Consider the following 19,243-nt stretch of genomic DNA (forward strand, 5'->3'; position numbering starts at 1 on the left):
TTATGTGTTTGTGACGAGCTACTAACAAAGTGATTATTTAACTTTTTATTTAGTAAAAGTATAAAAAATATCCCTCATATCCAAGTGTGACTTATTAACTAAATTGTTTGTATAGCAAACAAACGACTGGCTTCTTTTCGGAACAATTTCTTGTTGTTTTTAGCTGCTCTGTTTGTATAATCAACATGTTTACATATTATTTAATAAAAAATATATATAAAGAAATGAAAAGGGGCGGGGACACGTGCCGGGTTGTTACGTCACCGACGGTGCCGTGAGCGTCTCCGTCAGGACGCACCGGAGGAGCGGAGCTGAGCAGAGCAGCAACATGGCTGCAGATTACTGGGAGCCAGGAAGATCCGAGAAGCCGTCAGACTGAACCGAGCCACGGATAACCCGGGACAGACCGGGATAAACCCTCCCGGTGAGTAACGGTCACCCCCGGGCCTCGCGTGTAACCGGAAAACCGTCTTTATCAAATGGTGAGTGAGTCGTTGAGGGAGCAGCGGCCGCTCCGCCTCCGCTGCTATTTATAACAGTGAGGAGGACGGTTTACTGCAGGAAATACACGGCTCCCGTCCTCGGCTCTCCAGCTCAGAAACACACAGGCGTAGGCAGGTCCACGGAGACGCGACACCCGAAGCGGCAGAACACAAACAACAGCTGCCACGGGGACACACACACGTAGTTTCAGTTCCCGTTCCGTGCCGTCAGATCCACGGGCAGTGACGTAACGCATCTGTCAGGTACATGTCCTGTCACTCAGCCAGGTGTTAGCCGTCAGGTGTGCACGTGACATGAAGCGGATCTAAGTGGCTGTTTGGGTTCATTAGTGAGTGCGGGTACTTCCTGCTACACAGATCCGAGGCCTCGAGTCTTTTCATCAACACTGAGTAACATCACACTCACCTGTGTGCGTCAGATTCACCAGTGGAAACTCGTGCCCGCGTTTTCAGGGTGTTCCGTGGGATTAGTTTTAAGTGTCACGCGATTACCTGCAGGTGAGATGAGAGTGCATGTAGTGATTTCAATGTGAGATGAGCATAAAGAGGATGATGTCTCAGGTAAACCAAATCCATAGGTGACATGAATACAGGTGGTCATGTACAGGTGAGCCGAATCTATAGCTGATGATCTACAGGTGATGATGTTCAGGTGAGACGAGTGATTCTTGTGAGGTAGACCTATTCGGCTGTGGTGTGGCAGGTGATGATGGTGAATGAATGGTAGATGAATATGCATAACTACTAATTCAGGCATGATGAGTCAGATGTTGAGGCGTTCAGGTGTTTCCAACTGTTTGGCTATTTACATTTCTGTCCTTTTATTTCTACCTGTCCAGGCGTGGTCTCCAGACTGGCAGCCCCGCCCCCCTTGGCGTCACGTCCCCCTCTCCCCCCTCAGCCCCCGCTAATGGAGAGGATGAGGAAGATCAAACGGCAGCTGTCACTCACTCTGGGGAGGGGTGGGTCAGGGGGAGGGGACAGGACACTGAGTGACACCATCACTCAGGAAGCAACGTCACACAGCGACTCAGGTAATCCTGTCAGGTGTGAACAGAGGCCTGTGCCGAGATTTTAGAGCTCAGCGCTGGGCTTTCAATTTTTATGATGGCGGCTTTAATTAATGCCACACACCTGGCTGCTCAGGTGCAGGTTATGCTTGAGATGAGAGATCAGCATGGAAAATTGCTGTCCACTGGATATAGTGTCACCATTCCTAGAAGATGTCTTGAACCTTGATGGACAGAGACCTATATATATATATATATATATATATATATATATATATATATATATATATATATATATATATAAAAACATACAACAATAAATGGGAAATTAAAGTACTCTTATTTTCCCCTTATACAACATGTCATAAAGAGAAAAAAGGTAAAGTCCTAAAAATAAATAATGAAACTGGGAAATTCTTTGGTGCTCCCATTCCTGGGACATGTGAGCTTTGTCCAGTTTCCCTACATTACTGACATCTGTGAGAGAGAGAAAATGACCAGCTAACTATAAATTCCCTTGGAATTTACCTCCGAGTGATTTTTATTCACCGCGTGGGTGAACATCACCCGACGTTAGTGTTCTAGGGTTAAATACTTTATATGTTATATGAAATTTGCAAGGCAGCCTACTTACCATTTAGAATTATGTTTCCATTTGTTCTCAGACAGTCAAAAAGCCTCAGGGAAACAATAATGCTAATGCTGTTTTACACATAAGAATACAGCGAGGCAACGCGTTCATTTAATGCAATACACAGTTGTAATTATAGTCGTATCCACTCGTGCTGCCATGACAAGTCTATTAAAGGAGACTTGTGCTCATTTTGTTTCTAATCTCTCGTTCTACTGCAGTAGTTTAGCTACTGATCTGTTTGGGGCTTATGTGTTTATCCTCCGTGGTGACCACGTCGGGGTTGTCCTCGCTTTCTGATGTCACACAGTGCAAAGAGTAACCCACTTCCCATCAGTATGTCCTGGCAACACCTGACACAGAGCTTGTTAAGCTGGGACTGCTTCCATGCTTACCTCGCTCATGTTCCAAGGTAGGCTTGAATAGCCTGGATGCTTGCTCTACCCGGGATTTGAACTCCGGACTTTATGTTCCAAAGACTACGCACTTGATAAATTTCCCAGCCCTAGCATCGACTGTTTTACCAGTATATGTATATATGACAGAAAATAAGGAATCCCACCCCCAGTGTTAGTTCCTGGATATAAATGCTGTTTATCCAATGCTTTTCCTGTCACACGCTTCCATTTGAACCACAGCAACTGTATAGTGTTTATGTTTTTGTGTTTTTCCCACATGATCCCAGCAGATTGTCACAGCTTGTGGGAACTCACTTGTAACTTGACTGAAAGCTTGTCGAGTTGATGGCCACCTTTGTGTGACTGTTCAGTCTGACTGTGGATGTCAGAGAAAGTGAAGCCCGATAAGGCAAAGATATTCTGGGCATGTTGGACATATGTTGTAGTACGGGCGACCACATGACCGGCTGTGCAGCCCTGGCTTGCCGTGATGCATGCTGGTTAAAGATTTGTCTGAAGTCCGCTGGTGCTGCAGAGTGTCACTGTGTCACATGGTGACATAACCTGCCGTGAGCTTGGCGACTGCAGTGAGCTGCAGACTTTTTCCTCCGGCTCCACCAATAGGGAACCACCTCTGTGATGGCAGAACTTTGTCCTGATTGGCTGAATGCTTTAGTATGTAAATAACATGAATAAAATATATTTATTCATTTTATTTCCCCCCTCTTTTTTTAAATATGTAGCTAACTAATTACAATTATTCCCAGTTAAAACAGTCAAGAACTAACCAGCTGCTAACCAGCTTTATAAACTGGTCTGCCACTCACACAGCAAACCAGTAACTGGAAGCTCGCTGGTTTAATTCCTGACACTTCCCGCCTGATTCCCTCCTCTGATCTGACTGGTTGGTTGGATCTGTGATTTGATTGGTTGCCTCTTGGATCTGTCAATCAATCAATTAATCAATAATATAACACTTGTTTGATTTGAATTTATTTTTTCTCCTTTAACCCCACTTTCATTTTTTTTCCTTCCAAATCAACCAACCGTTACCCGCCTCCTCCCCTCACCTCCTCCTACACCTCCCTCATCCCTCCATCGCCCTTCTGTTACCTCCTTTCCTCCCCACATCCTTCCCTCACTTCGCCCCTTCATCTCTCCCCTCAGAGGTGGTGTCTCTTCGTTCCTCTGGAGGTTTGAAGGTTCGATCTTCATCCTCTTCAGTTCAGTCTTTACTTCAGTCGTACAGCACCTCACTGAGGAAACCCAGAGGCCTCGGACGCAGCCTGAGCTCCTACCTGAACCACGCCACCAGACTGGGTACTAATGCCGCAAATACATGTACATGCACAAGTACTGTACCACTAATACACACATACGTGCTGAATATATACAGTATAATCATGTACTGTGCATCTATCAACATTAAAATAGAAGTTGATTTTGCTGTATGCTTGAAAATGTAGATGAGTTTAACTGGTGATGTTTTATTTTAACGACTAAGTAAATTTAATTTCTCCTGTGAAGTGAAAACATAGATCAGTTGTTGGCTGTGAAACAGGAATGAAGTCATAATTGGTGAGTTTAAATCTGAATGCTGGAGCAGTGAAAGAGGCATTCCCCTCGATTTAAATTCAGTACAGCCAGAAAACAACAGTCTGACGGACGCTGTGGCTTCATGTGTTGGCAGGCTGAATGCTGCAACGTCACACTTCTGCTCTAATCAATGAAAGTGGCTTTTCTGGGCTTGAGAGTGTACGTGCTGCAGAGATGCACTCCATAAATATAAAAACACACCAGTCAAAATACTTTGTTTTACACACGGCGTGCACGATCATTTTACACAGAAATGGTGTTTGTATTTCTTCTTGTAATTGTACATTTACAAAGTCTACTCTGTGGATGTTTTCTTAGCCACGTCATACAAACAGCGCTGCGTTTTGTCCATGAACTGATGAATTCTTTCCCAAATTTTTGCAGACTGTGACTGTGCAGAACATGCGCTGCATAGTTGCATTCTGCTGCATATCAGCTCTCTAGTAAAGCGCTATACAAATACAGGCCATTTACCATTTTTACCATTTACTCTGAACTGAGAAAGAAGAATTTGCCTGCAGCTGACCCAGGCAGTCTGCTGCAACCGGTCGCAGTGACAGGAAAAAGCAGAGCGATGTAGAAATAGAAAGAATATAAGATGAAATACTGAGCAGGTTGGCCTGCAGAACAGATACAGAGAGAGCAGAGACTGTGGGGAGATAGACGAAACCAAATGGATGCATGCAATCACAGCATATAAAAAGAGAGCACAGGAGAGGTGCGTAATATGAGAAGTTGTGTAACATGACCAAGGAGCGTTCGAGTCACCTGATCCAGCCCGAAATGTAATTGTTTCCAAAAAGAAAAGCTTAAAATCAGGGAGGGTGTCTGACTCCCGAACCCAGACTGGGAGCTGGTTCCACAGCAGAGACGTCTGATAGCTCAAGGCTCTGCCTCCAATTCTATGGAGTGTCGCAGGAAATAATGTCGTGCCATAGAAGAGATCAGCGTGGCTCTGCCTCTCAGTCTCCAGGAACCACAATAAGCCTGCACTGTGAGAGCGAAGTGCTCTGCTGGGATAATGCAATACTATTAAGTCTTTAAGATATGATGGACTCTGCTCATTCAGGACTTTGTGTGTGATGAAAATGATTTTAAGCTCTATACTAGAGTTCACAAGGGGCCAATGAAGACAAGTTAATATGAGAGAATTAATATGGGAGAAATGGCTCTTTCTCTAGTTCTCGTTAGTACTCTTACTACAGCATTTCTTTATCAGCTGGAGGCTTTTCAGAGAGCTATGAGTACATCCTGATATAAATGAATTACAGTAGTCCAGCCTGGAAGTGACAGATACAGCGGAGTGCGTTTTCAGCATCACTCTCAGGCAGGATATTCCTGTTTTTGACGCTACTGCAGAGGAGGATTAGTTGTGAGTCATGCCACCAAAACAGCTCTGACCTGCCTGGACACGGGATTTCTGAGATGAGTTGTAGGGAGGAGCCTCTGTAGATCGGACTTGTTTTGGTGCATTTGGTGATATGGGGAATTTAAGGCCTGCTCTACTCTTTGTATGCGTGTGACTGTTATTCGTGTGTGTTTTCAGAGATCGTCCATGAAGATGTGAAAATGAGCTCAGATGGAGAAAGCGATCCAGCTTCTTCTTCTGATGATGTTCAGAGTCCAGTTAAAGTCAGAATGAGGAATAAGAAGATCTCTACTGAGGTACACACACACACACACACACACACACACACACACACACACACACACACACACAGTGAGCTTACTAGCAGAGATGTTGGGATATTCCCCAGTCTTTAAGGAGCACTCACTATTTGTTTTCTGCAAAGCCTTGAGGACCTTTTAGCGGTTTGGTGCAGCTCTTCGCCTCCTTGGTTGGTTTCGTTTTTGATATTTTCTTACATTCCTTCCAAAGGAACATCTTCAGCCAAATGTGTTATAGAGCTAAGTCTGGTTTGAGATTTCTTGTTGCTTCTTCAGTCCAGCGCGTCGTAGCTGCTGACGGAGGGCCTTCACACTGCTCTGACTGAGACGGTGCCGTGTGTTTCTCTAACATTAATATTTATCAGATGCAAAGATGCGTTGGAGTGGTTTAGCCTGCAGCTTCCCAAACATGTCAGCGAGCTTGTCTTCATCTTTTTCACGACTGAAAGACTCGGCTGGTCTCCAGGTACAGATGCACAGCTGTCATGCTGGCTGGTCCAGGTCCTGCTTTTAAGGAACGAGCGAGCAAAATGTGTTCGTTTCAGCGCCAGACTCGAACTGGTGCTTAACAAAGCTGGGTTTACCTGTGCAGTGCTGGTAAAGCTGTAAATGAGCCAATAGGCTACAATAACTGTCAGGCTGAAGTGTGGGCTGATTGAGCTGCTGTGTCATTAAAAGCAAACCGCTTAGAGAGTGAGGACTCTTTCATCTGTGAGCTTTTTATTTTCTATGTGGGCTTTTGTTTTTGCAGGCAGATGTGTGACCCCCCCCCCTCACCACCTCCCCTCGCGGCTAATGGGTGATGCCAGTCTGTCACACATCTGTGGACAGATGTTCTGACTCCTGGCCGGAGGTTTTGTTTCTCTGCCTTCTGTTTTAAAATCCTCTAAAGGTTTTCTGATGGATTCAGGTCAGGGGACGGACTTTATCCAGCTCATAATTTCACATTGTTCTTCCATTAGTCTGTAAAGGTCTTCTCCTCCGAGGAACCTCCATGTGTCTGGCTCTGCAGCTACCGCTGGGTCAGATCAGGTCCATCAACCTGTATTTTCTTTTGGCTCCTCCTGTAGATCCTGACCTCTGCTGCTACATTAAAGCACAGGTACAGGTGGATTCCTCACCATGTTGGTCTCACCCTGAGAGCCAAACGAGCAGCTGTGGAGTTCGTGGGTTCTTTTTATAATCTCGCTCAGGCAGCCATCTTTAAGAGGAATCGGGTGCGATTACTGTTTGCTGCAGTGGTCACAGGTTGCATTCAGGGCCTGCATTTCCAGTGCTGTCTGCCCTTTGTTTGTTTTTAGTGCTACTTCAGATCCAATGCAGACATTTCATGTTAAAATGAAACGGTTCCTTTCATGATGACTGAACATTTATCTGCAGCGGTAAAAGGTCTTTGCTGATGAAAATAAACTGTCAGGTGCTGCGGAGGATGAAGGTGAACGTTCACGTGAATTCTGTTGTGTTTCTTCTCTGTTTCAGGACATCAACAAACGTCTGTCGTTACCGGCTGACATCCGTCTTCCAGACGATTACCTGGAGAAGTTTAATGTGATTGGTCCAGCTCTGTTCGAGCAGCCAATCAGCAGGCGGCTGCGTAGAGTGTCTCTGGTATGTGTAACTGCTTCTTTTTGTTTTCACGCAGGTGTTTGGGACAGTTTTGGGTAGGCCTGCCACAAACGATGATTTTGATAGTCGACTAGTCACCGATTATTTTTGTGATTACCGTAATTGTCGGGCTATAAGCCGCTACTTTTTGCACAAGCTTTGAACCCTGCGGCTTTTAGTCAGGTGCGGCTTTTCTATAGATTGTCCATGATTTTTGTCATATCGTAAGACGATTTGTTTTGTTTGTTCCGCTGTTGTACGGCACTACGTTGCCTGGCGGAAGGATCGGGGTTCAAGAGTGGTATGTTGGTCACATGTCCATCCGCCAGGCAACATAGTGCCGTACAAGTAGCGCGAAAAACAAACTTCAAAGTAGCGCTACGCGTTCAGCTGGAGTCGTGGATGATGAGCGGCGATAAACTTGCGAAAAGCAAGTTGTGCTCAACTCTACCGGTGGATTCTGACAGCGTGGAAAAGTGTGCAAACATCCACGATCACCAACGGATTTCGAAGGGCTGGACTGCTGCATGATGAAGAGGAGGACACCACCACGGCCCTTCAGAGGGTGTTCGACTCCGACAATGACAATGAGGATTATCTTTGGTTTTGAAAGTGACAACGAAGGAAAGAAGCTGAGAGTGGATGACGAAGCCACCCTGAGCCTGTTCGTTTCCGACACTGGAGAAGAGGACTTTGGTGGTTTTAGTGCGCAGGAAGAAGAGGAAGATGGTGGTGAATGACTGACTTTTCTTCTTGTTAAAGCCGTGTCACTGCACCTGAGCCTAAAAGGTAGTCTGAATCTATTTTTCTGGTGTGCTGTAGGTTACTGTTATGTACTACATTTGTTACTCATTTATGAAGCACAGCACATGTGCAAATATGTACCCATAACTTGATTTTCAAAATATTAATAAAAGGGGTGTGTCTCCAAACAGCCATCTCTTTCCTGACAATTCGCTTTGTGCATATTCTCTTACATATGATAAGTCAACATTGAAACACCTGCGGCTTTTGGTCAGGTGCGGCTAATGTATGTACAAAACAGGATTTTCCCCTGATTTTAGCTTGTGCGGCTAATATTCAGGTGCGCTTTGTAGTCCGGGAAATACGGTAGTCGACTAATTGGATCATGCATCCAGTGGACGTGGAAAGTATAGCTTATTGGACCAGCATCTGCTCTAATATAACTATCATTTCTAACTAAAAATAAAGACAAGATGATGGTTTATTAAACTTTTAATGAAATTTGCAGATTGTCTCAGTGAAGTTTAATAAACTCTGCCGTCTGCTCCTTGCTGTTCAATATATAACAGGACATTGGAGTAAATTCGACCATCTCACACTTCTGTTTAATCAGTTTTCTGTGTGATGTTTATTCAGCTGTGTGAAAACTGTAACTTTAATCTCAGCCAAACCGATTTACTCAGGAACTAATAAAAGACTGAACAAAGCCAAACAACAACATTTTTAATTTATCTAACTGACTTATAAATCATGTTTAACCTGAGTAGCGAAAGATCGCGAGGGGGGGGGGGGTTGAAAACGATGTGCTGGGAGTTCGCTGTTCTTGCCGGATCTAGTGAGCCTTGAACCCGGGCTCGCTATCCAGCTGGTGGGTAACAGACGTCTCCGAAAACGTCGGAGCGCTTTTACAAATATGTGATGTCTTGATAAACTGAGCAGATATTTGAGGTTTACACAGCTACATTCTCGCCTGGAAATATGTTAAACGTTTATTTTGTGACCCAGACATTTGGGCAGGCTTTGTCGCGCCGCTGTAACGTAATCGGCCTACAACTGCGGCCTCCAAAGGATGCGGCCCCTGAATTTGGATACGCTGGGCTGCAGACTGTGTGTCTGTAGGGGGGGATGCAAGTGTGAAACCGGTTTCTGATTCTGTTGTTTCAAGTAATGCAGGATGTTTGTTGTGTTGTTTCTCTTGCATTTAGTGTGCCAGTGCAGGTTATTTTAACCCTCTCATCTCTGCCTCTTTGCCTGCAGTCAGAGATTGGTTTTGGGAAGCTGGAGACTTACATCAAGCTGGACAAACTGGGAGAGGTGAGGCCACATTATCTCCTTCTATCGGTTGATGTCAGACAGATCTTTGAAACTGTTTAATAAAGAACACAAACAGCATCTAAGTGCTCCGTGCTGCTCTGTGACACTCCTTAAAGGTTTCATTTCAGACTCACTAACTAATGTAAAGTTTTCTGACCTTTTCTACAAATTAAGTGTAAAAAGCTTTGCCTGACAGTCCACTCTTTTTGTTGTAATGTTTGCTTTTGGCTCCTGAAATCAATAAATAAGATTCCGATGGCCCAAATGCCCCGCCTCTCTCCTCTCTGTGTGTCACCTGTGTGTAGGGGACCTATGCCACAGTGTATAAAGGTCGGAGTAAACTGACTGAAAATCTCGTGGCTCTGAAGGAAATTAGACTGGAACATGAAGAAGGAGCTCCGTGTACTGCAATCAGAGAAGGTACTGCATCACTGACACTGAACCAACAGAAGTATTACTGGTACTACAGTAGTAGAAGTACTAATGACAGCATGTTTGTACTTTTTACTCCTCAGTGTCTCTGTTGAAGGATTTGAAACACGCCAACATCGTCACGCTTCATGACATCATCCACACGCAGAAATCCCTCACACTGGTGTTTGAGTACCTGGTAAGAAATGCACACAACAATACACAAACTCCTCTTCTTCTTCTTCTTTGGTGGGTTTGAATGTGTGTTCATGTGTTTCAGGACAAGGATCTGAAGCAGTATCTGGACGACTGTGGAAATGTCATTCATGTTCACAATGTCAAAGTGAGAAAAGTTTGTTTTATTCTTAGTATAATGAAATTAAGTGTGTGTGTGTGTGTGTGTGTGTGTGTGTGTGTGTGTGTGTGTGTGTGTGTGTGTGGCACAAACTGATGTGACAAACCTGCTGGTGATTTAACTTTTCTGATTTTGGTAGATTTTTGAACAATGATAAAAAATGAATTTAAAAAAGCAGAAGGAATTCTTCTTCTCTTGTTTCCCTGTTTTTGAGGGTTTTTCTTTGCATCATGTGCTCATCGACTTTTCCTGTAACTGCAGTGGTGTTTCTGTCCTCAGCTCTTCCTTTTCCAGCTGCTGCGAGGTTTGTCGTACTGCCACCGGAGGAAAGTTCTCCATCGAGATCTAAAACCACAAAATCTGCTGATCAACGAGCGAGGAGAGCTCAAGCTAGCAGACTTTGGTGAGTCCTGCAGACACTCTTAGTTTTTGTTTTTTGTTTTTTTTGTAAAGTTAGGACCTATTTAAATCTTAGCGTCTGAGGTTTTTCTTGTGCAAAACTCACCTTTTGAGTGATGTAAATGTGTAATGATGTAAGCGTGAGCTACCGGCACCTGTCACGCTAAAACTAAGGAAAAGGCAAACAAGAAAACAAGAACAGTTGGCTCTGAAGGTGGAACAAAACATGAAGAAATGGACCGACATTCACGTCCATTATTTATTGGTTGGAGGAACATCTTGCTCGTCTGAGCAAAATATCAAATTTTATTTATTCTCAACTTCGGACTTCAGTGAAGCTGCGTAGGGAGAAAATTAAGACACTGGAAGAGGATTACAAGAAAGTAAAAGACCAAATCAACTGTGTGTGTGAAGAGCTGCCCAGCTGTTGCCAAGCCCATCTGTGACACACACACACACACACACACACACACACACACACACACACACACAACAAGTGCTACTTATTAAATTGCAGACCGAACCCTTGGCCAGTAGGAGCCCCCGGCTGAATCCCTGCCTTTCCAGCTCCACGATTATCACTAAACCTCGTGATTTTCTTCATCTTGTTGTTGTTGTCATTCCAACCAGCTGGCAGTTATGTCATGTTAGTGATGAAGATGTGAAGTTCTTCAGGGACCTCTCTCAGACCTTCACTTCATTTATTTATCACAGCATCGCAGAGAGCCGTTCTTCCTGTATTACCAGTGGAGACAGTTTTATTGGAAGAGAGTCGATTTTTGGTTCCTGTGAGAATTGGATATTAAAACCGCTTCGGGCCGTGCGGTTAAAGACACAGAGGGCGACCGATCCCTTTTTATGCCTGGACTTTGACGATGAGCCAGAGACATGGATTTGCTCTGTGCAGTTTGGCAGAGGAGGATTACAGACACACATCTGACCTCCACAACCAGAGACAGAATGACCTCCTCGGTGAATTCAGGACAGCAGAGTCACTGCACATCATCCCATCGTCTATTTGTAATGCAACACCCAGAAAGTATTTAAAATGCCTTTTGAGGCAGTGTGAGTCGTGGTCCTTACGGAGAATGAATACATTTATTTTAGCTGTTAGGATACAAATGTAATCTGAATCAGTGTAAAGACAGTGATGATGAGGCTTTAATGACACGTGTGTGTGTGTGTGTGCGTGCGTGTTTGTTTCAGGTTTGGCTCGAGCAAAGTCGATCCCAACAAAGACGTACTCCAACGAGGTGGTGACGCTGTGGTACCGACCACCTGACATCCTGCTGGGCAGCACCGACTACTCCACTCACATCGACATGTGGTCAGTGATGCAGTACACTGTACTACTCTATTGTAGTACTGCTACTAGAAAATTTGATAAATTACATTTTAAAAAAATCGATTCTTCTGTGGTGAAATGATCATCTATGGTTAAACCATCTGATGAGACAAACCTCTTGCCGTGTGTGTGCGTGTCTTTGCGCTTGTCTGTCTTTCTGTTTTTAGGGGTGTTGGCTGCATTTTTTACGAGATGGCGACAGGTCGACCTCTGTTTCCTGGTTCCACAGTCGAGGAGGAGCTTCACTTTATCTTTAAATTGTTGGGTGAGAATCATCTTCTACTTCGTAATCTTTTGAGGACTCCATCGACCTGTGTTGATTAAAAGCATGCCTTAGGTTGGACGTGGGAGGGACGTCACACCACACCTCATCATGCTGCTGTTTTTAGCTTTATTTTGTAAATTAATTTAAATGTATGTTTCAAAAAAATAGCTGTTAAGCTTTTGCATTTATATTTATAATAAACCTCGTATGTATTTTGTGTGCAGGTACTCCCACAGAGCAGACCTGGCCTGGGATCACGTCTAATGAGGAGTTTGTGGCGTTTAACTATCCTCAATACAAAGCAGAGAGACTGAGTAACCACACTCCCAGGTGCAGAGCTGCACACATGTACACCATGTTTTAGTAGCCGGGGGTTAAAACACTAAGCCTCCTCATCCATATGTCCAGCCTGTTGCTGCTGACCCACCAGGATCCGTGTGATTCCTTTGCAGTGGCCTCCAGAGAGCCTTCCTCTTTACTTTATTTTAAGTCACCAGATCTGCAGCTGCACACAGATGTGCAGTAATCTTAAAGGCTCACTGCACCAGATAACGAAGTTTGTGTTTTTGTGTTCAGGCTCAGCACTGAAGGAGTGGAGCTGTTGTCAGAATTCCTACAGGTCAGTTAACCTCGCAGTGTTTGTGCGTCTCCTTTTCTTTCTGAATCATAACGAATAAATAACCTTTTGGGTTTTTTTTTTTTTTTTTTGTGTTCATTTATGTGATGGGGAAAATAAAAATTTAAAGTTTAAACTTTATTTAAACTTTAGTTTGAGGGGAAGAAGAGGATCTCTGCAGACGAGTCGATGAACCACTCTTACTTCAGTAACCTTGGAAAGAGAGTGAAGTTACTTCCTGACAGTAAGTTTAAAGTTCACACCGGTCCCATTTGGTCCCTGTTGTTACGGTAACATCACAGAGGCGCTGTGGTTGTTTTTGTTTCAGCGACGTCCATCTTCACCCTGCCAGAGATTCAGCTTGAAAAGGAAACGATGAGACCAACAGCAGCAGCACCGGATCCAGGTAACAGTCTGTGTGGGAAGGAGGCAGAGCCGGCGTGGCTCCCTGCTGGGTTAGTCTGACACTGACATCGTCTATTTTTGTCTTTCTGTCCAGCAAACAGTCCAAACAGGAGGCGGAGTATGCTTTTCTGACATCGTGGCGAGGCGGAGTCAGCTGCTGGACAAACAAAGGGAAACTGACAGGACAGGAAGTGACGATGATGATGATGATGCTTTTTTTTTTTGCTAGAGGATTTACTTTACTGACTAACAGCAAGTGCAACAGAGTAGAAGAAAACAGAAGTTACTATTATTTATGACGAGAAGATGAAGCCCGTTGTTTACACAGAGAGGAAATTATGATTCGCTGCAGCTACCTGACCAATCAGAGCACAGAATATTGGGACTAACGGGCTTCAGGGCTTCACCTCGGTACATGGAGAGATGAACGGGTGAATTGTAGTAAAAGCTTCTCCAGGAGGTTCTGTCTTCCATCTTCACTGCAAAGATTAAACACATAAATATCAAGTTGGTGAAAGTCCTGGAAAACCTGGAATTCAGCTCTGCTGTCATGGAAACCCCTGGAAACAGCCGTATACGTCATATCATCCGTGTGAACATCTGCGGCAGCAAAGTCAGCGTTAAACTGAAGCCACGATCCAGTCCCGTGCTGAACTGTACCTGCTTAAAACTTTAATAACACCTGATGAAACACAATAAAAATTCAGTTTGTTAAACACACAAAAAACAAAAATTCAGAAATTTTGACTCCAAAGTTTTCCCTAAATTGCAGCTTGATTTATTTTAATATTTTTTTTAACGTGCTACCGAACATGAGATGAAACCGTCAGAGTAACGTCGAGCCTGCAGCGAGAGGAAAACAGGCGCTGTTTTCACATTAAAGGCTGAAGACGAATGTTCTCTTCAGCGGTCTCCTTATGTGTCGAGCTGCCGATTGTGTTTCGGTTTGCAGTATTACATTTTACACTTCAGTGTTACTATTAAACAGCCTGCAGGAGAAGCCAAACACACATCTGTGGAAATTTAAACCTTTGCTTTTATTTTGAAAGTGTGAACCTGATTTCTGCTGTTCTGCATGTGTGTGTCGTACACTCGAACTTTATACTGTAATACTGTTAATATATATATAAATACCAAGAGACGGTAACACCATAAATCTGCCGTATATAGCTTATCACAGAGAATTTATTTCAACTGGAGTTTTATTTATTGTTTTTTTTTTTTTTTGTGTTTATTGGAGATCAGTAAGTAGGGTTTTTTTTTCTTCTTTTTTTTGTCATGGAGACTGTTGAAAAATGTGATGCCTTTGCCTCATTAGACCCCATGACATGTCAGAGGAAAATGCAGGGCACTGATTGGCTAATTCTGTTTAAACAGCAGCAAACAAGTTTGTTTCTGCACAGACTCAACCAGCACTCAGCCGATTGGGAATTTCCTATGAAATACGCAACAGACAATTTTTGATGGCAAATTACACGCAGCATCGCGTTCTCTTTCATAAAGAACTTTTTGCAGCTCGTGGTTTTTAGCCTGTGTGTAAACAGACTGCAAAAGAACATTTTAAAGAGATTCACATCCTCGTTGAGACCTAATCTTCCCCTGCACAGAGTCCAGGTGTCGCTGGATGGGATTCATATAACCTTCAGGTAGTTTTCAGATTTCATCCCTTCAAAAACAGATGTAATTTCAAAAAGCCAGTTTTTATTTTTATTTCATTTTTTTTGTATTCTTATCAGTTTTAAGAGTGTTCATATTTTTAAGAGATAAGCTGTTCTTGATGTGAATCTTTATTTTTTAGCTGTGAAGAAATCTTAGCAATAGAGAAATAATAAGACAATAATAACCATCGAACAAGGTGTTTGACTCAGAGGAAGCTGACTTTTCAATCTGCTGTAAAAATGTTGCATACAGTTGTATGTTTGTGGGAGGTTAGAGACATCCAGTGCCCGTAAACGAACGCACCTCCTTTATGTTTGATTGTTTTATTGAACGGCAGCAGAAGTCTGAAGTCTTAAAAAGTTAGAATGGATTCTAGAGGTGTACATTTTTTTAAATACCAGAAAAAGATATCAGACTGAAAATATTCAGACTTTTGCTCCCCGTGAATCATTGAAACGAAACGATAAAACATTGTGGAGGTGAGTTGCCGTTATAGGTAGTAATTCAGAGTGTTTACTGTGTTTCTGTGAATAAAATTGGACACTGGCTGCAGTCAAATGGTCAAAAGAAATGATCACCTGTGTAATTTTCTAATCACTTTTCCTTAACTTCAATGAAACATGTTACAAAAGGATGATTTATAAGGACTTCAAAGAGCCACAGTGCTCAGACTGCTCACACACTAAACTGGCAGCAGATGCTTTGGTGTTTCTGTCTCCAGCGATGCAAAAATCTCGTCTTAGTTATTTTGTCCCATGTGTTCTGTTTCAGGAAGAGTATAAATATGACTTCCTCACCAACCTTTGTCTAAGGCTTCCAGTATCTGTGACTGAAGTAACAGTAATAATCCTCAAAGCTGGCAACACAGCAAGGCACAAAAAGAGAACATACCCATGCAAACTGAGGTATACTGCAACCTTCCCTGTGGCTGTTTTATTTGACCTAATTACATATAATTGTTGCAAATTAGGCATGGGTATTAGCTGCTTACCTTTCCTGAGGAAAACTGACTATTTGACTGCAACCTGTGTGTTTTTCTTTTAGGACTTAAATGTGTTCAAAGTGATGTGACGGGGCGAGAGTCAGACTAAAGGTGAAGCTTCTGTGAGCCGTGCTAATGCTGGGTTAAACAAATGACTGTTGAATGTAACTCTAAACTGTTGATGTGGTCAGTAGTTTAATGTTGGCTGGGTTTACAGTAATAATGTGTACAGAGTTACTGATTATTAGAGATAATCACAGGTTTTAATCTGCACGCTGCAGTGTTGTTGTTCCTCAGCTGCTGCTCAATTGCACAGGAAACGGCGTATAGATGTGAAAGTTCAGAGCGCATGTTTCTTCAGAGGTCACTGATTGATCTGCATTTTTGGTTTTAGGAACATGAAATAATGGAAAAGAACTCAGGAGCACACTACGTCCCAGTTGTTGAAAGAAAAGCACTTTTGCTTTAATCTGAGATTAAAGCAAAATGGTCAGAAATCCTTCAGGACAGGATTTTACAGGTACATTTTCAGCAGTCATCACTTGAGTTTTCCACATACAGTGTGTTGCCTAATGCAGAGTTATCATCATACAGCATGTACTACTTTATTAAAAGGTGCACGTAAGACCGACTGGGCTGGTTCTCAAACTACAAACGCTGTATTTTCACATGTACACGTCTTCTCTCTCTTTTCCATTCTAATAGTATCCAGTCACTGAACCTCAGGGAAGGGAACAGTACATTGTGATGTATGAAGCCATTAGTTTCCCTTCTTTAAACAGCCTCCATTTATAACAACAAAAAGACGTCATTAAAATCAAAAGCTGGATCATCGTTTCGTGCATTGGTGTGTGCTGCTCCCACCACAAACCAAGCGTTTCACAGACCCTGAACTGGCAGCTTTGTTAAATGTGCCCATATCGTGCTGCTTTGTGGGGAGACTGTACATGTACATATGTGTCCTCTTGCTTAGATACAGTTTGCACGGCTCTGTGATGGGAGCAGTACATCCTGGTGCATGAAATCTTCAGTTTGCCTCTATTTCATACAACAAAAACACACTTGATGCCTTTTAGAGGGAAGTTAATGTCCTCAAAATTGAAAGCCGGTGCTCCTGATGCTAAACTTCAAATCCGCTGTTGCTTAAGGGGATTTTTTTTTGTTGTATTAACACCTTTTATCAGATTTGGACATTTTGCTTTTACATGAATTATTAAACAAAACGGGACACAAAACAAGAATCATTCAAAATCATGCAAAGCGAGGCAGCAGCAGGGTTCATGTCTGCTATGTTTGTCACGTTTAGGAACATTTTAGTGACCTATGGAGAAACATGCATGTTTCTGGTCCACATAGATGCAAATGCTGTTTTCTCTGCTTTTGTAAATGAACTAACATGCTTTGTTTTGGTCGACACCATACCAAAGTTATCTGCAATATACTGCACTGCATGATGGGATTCTTCCAGATAACTTCTATGCTGTTCATTTGAATAATCTTCCATTTGCCAAGAAAGCACTGCGACATATCTGATGCTATAATGGATCTGCATACTTGAAATATGAGTCCAAGTATGAAAAAGAAAGTATATCCTGTTATTGTGTACAATTATGTTTACTTCATGTATACTGGATATATTTAAAGTACATAAATATTAAAATTCTTTATTTATTATCAGTGTTGGCTGTTTGTTTATTAGACTTTATTAGTGTTTCTACTTTGATATTACAGTTAACAGGTACGCTGTACTGTAGTATTCACTCGTCCATCCAAATCATTGAATTCAGGTGTTTCCATCACTTCCATGGCCGTGTTGCCAGGACAACAGTACTGCATTGTGCCGAATTGTGGATTATGGTGTGGCGTTGTCCCCTTAGTTCAGGTCAAAGAAACTCTTAATGCTTCAGCACACCGAGACATTTGGGACAATTTCATGTTCCCAATTTCGTAGGAAGAGTCTGGACCTCAAGCCCGATAAAGCACCTTTGGGATCAGAGCGGAAACCAGGAGCCAGGCCTTTTTGTTCAATATCAGTGTGCGACCTCACAAATGTGCTTTTGGAAGAATGGTCAAGAATTCCCATAAACAACTGTTAACCCTTGTATGGTGTTCGGGTCTGTGAGACCCGTTTTCAGTTTTTTTCAAAAGAAAAATTAAACAATTATTTTTTCAACCTGAAATTCATTGGCTTTGGCTTATTTTCTGTGAAGAGCATGAATCTGAACAAATTTTCAATGACCTCATACTGTACCTCCCCCCACGCAATTACATTACATACAAGGTGTTCGGGTCCACTGGACCCAGGTCTAATAAAAGTGTTGAAAGTGTAGGTCCTGTGTTCCCATACTCTGTCTTCCTCCTTTCTGGTGCTGCTGATAGTGTTTTCTTCCCCTCCTGCTCCCGCACAAAGTTGCAACATTGTTGAAAATTCAACTATCAACACCGTCTGCTCTGACATTCCCGCACATTTTACCCTCTTTCTTTAGGGATCCAAATTTTATTTTCTCATACCCTGTCCCACCTGCAAATTAGGGGCATAATACTATAAATAAGACTTTGCCAGTGTGGTTCTTTATCACAACTGATCAAGATGGCAAAATATTATCTGCTGCGAGGGCCATCCAATTGATTTTGGAAGAGAGAGGAGCTTCTGATGATGATGTTGACAAAGAGGTTTCAGAATATTTCACATTTCTGAGTCTGACAGTGACTTTGAAGAAGAGGATGAGGTTGAGCACCATTTAGTAACAAAACGAAGACGAGTACCCCATCTGCAGCCAGCTCCAGGACCAGAACAAGCCCACCAGACAGCAAGTGAAGAAATATGGATGTCAACAACTGGTGAAATTGAATGGTCTTCTTGCCCAAGAAATGAGCCACCCTGCAGAGCTGTTACTGTGATAAGCCAGGGCCAACACGGCTGACAGGTACTCATGTGCAGGACATCAAGTCTTCATTGGAGCTTTTCATCCCAGATTCCATCCAGAAAATTATTCTGGATTGCAGTAATCTAGAAGGAAGGTGTGTTTTTGGAGAGAGGTGGAAGGAGATGGACCAAATCCATCTAAGAACCCCAAAGGCCTACTTTGGGGTTCTTATCCTTGCTGGAGTTTTCAGGTCCAAAGGGGAATCCACAGAATCCCTGTGGGATGCAGAAACCGGCAAGAAACTTTCCATGCATCAATGTTTCTGGAAAACTTCAACAAAATTTCCAGGATTATCCATTTTGATAACCGAGACGACAGACCAGCTCGACGGCAGAGAGACAAGCTAGCTGCCATCAGGACAGTGTGGGATAAGTGTGTGCACCACCTCCCCTGTTTTACAACCCTGGGCC

The 19,243-nt window shown here is 43.0% G+C and overlaps 1 protein-coding gene across 3 annotated transcripts; it reads left to right on the top strand.

Annotated features, from left to right (window-relative positions):
• Nucleotides 1-296: 296 nt before the first annotated feature.
• cdk16 (cyclin dependent kinase 16) lies at nt 297-17,583 on the top strand. Of its 3 annotated transcripts, none has more exons than XM_086277537.1 (17): nt 297-424; nt 1,343-1,537; nt 3,710-3,862; nt 5,685-5,803; nt 7,286-7,414; nt 9,413-9,469; nt 9,775-9,889; nt 9,985-10,079; nt 10,161-10,223; nt 10,515-10,638; nt 11,841-11,961; nt 12,147-12,244; nt 12,469-12,574; nt 12,821-12,863; nt 13,014-13,104; nt 13,189-13,266; nt 13,360-17,583. In XM_086277537.1, the coding sequence occupies exons 2-17, from the start codon at nt 1,414-1,416 to the stop codon at nt 13,395-13,397; spliced, it is 1,554 nt and encodes a 517-aa protein (XP_086133663.1). In that variant the 5' UTR covers nt 297-424; nt 1,343-1,413; the 3' UTR covers nt 13,398-17,583. The 3 variants fall into 3 exon arrangements, with proteins under 3 accessions (XP_086133663.1, XP_086133665.1, XP_086133664.1); XM_086277538.1 differs by lacking the exon at nt 297-424 and adding an exon at nt 865-1,001; XM_086277539.1 differs by lacking the exon at nt 3,710-3,862.
• Nucleotides 17,584-19,243: the final 1,660 nt, after the last annotated feature.

Source organism: Aulonocara sp. 'chitande type north' Nkhata Bay, linkage group LG20 (genome assembly GCF_057382095.1).
Source record: "Aulonocara sp. 'chitande type north' Nkhata Bay isolate Kocher_YH1m ecotype deep benthic linkage group LG20, A_spYH_male_GT1.1, whole genome shotgun sequence".
In the NCBI taxonomy this organism is placed as follows: domain Eukaryota; kingdom Metazoa; phylum Chordata; class Actinopteri; order Cichliformes; family Cichlidae; genus Aulonocara; species Aulonocara sp. 'chitande type north' Nkhata Bay.

Coding starts and splice junctions, on each gene's coding strand:
- cdk16 (XM_086277537.1), top strand. CDS start 1,414: ATGGAGAGGATGAGGAAGATCAAACGGCAGCTGTCACTCACTCTGGGG. Junction 5,804..7,285: donor ATAAGAAGATCTCTACTGAG/GTACACACACAC, acceptor TCTCTGTTTCAG/GACATCAACAAACGTCTGTC. Junction 12,575..12,820: donor CTGAGTAACCACACTCCCAG/GTGCAGAGCTGC, acceptor TTTTGTGTTCAG/GCTCAGCACTGAAGGAGTGG.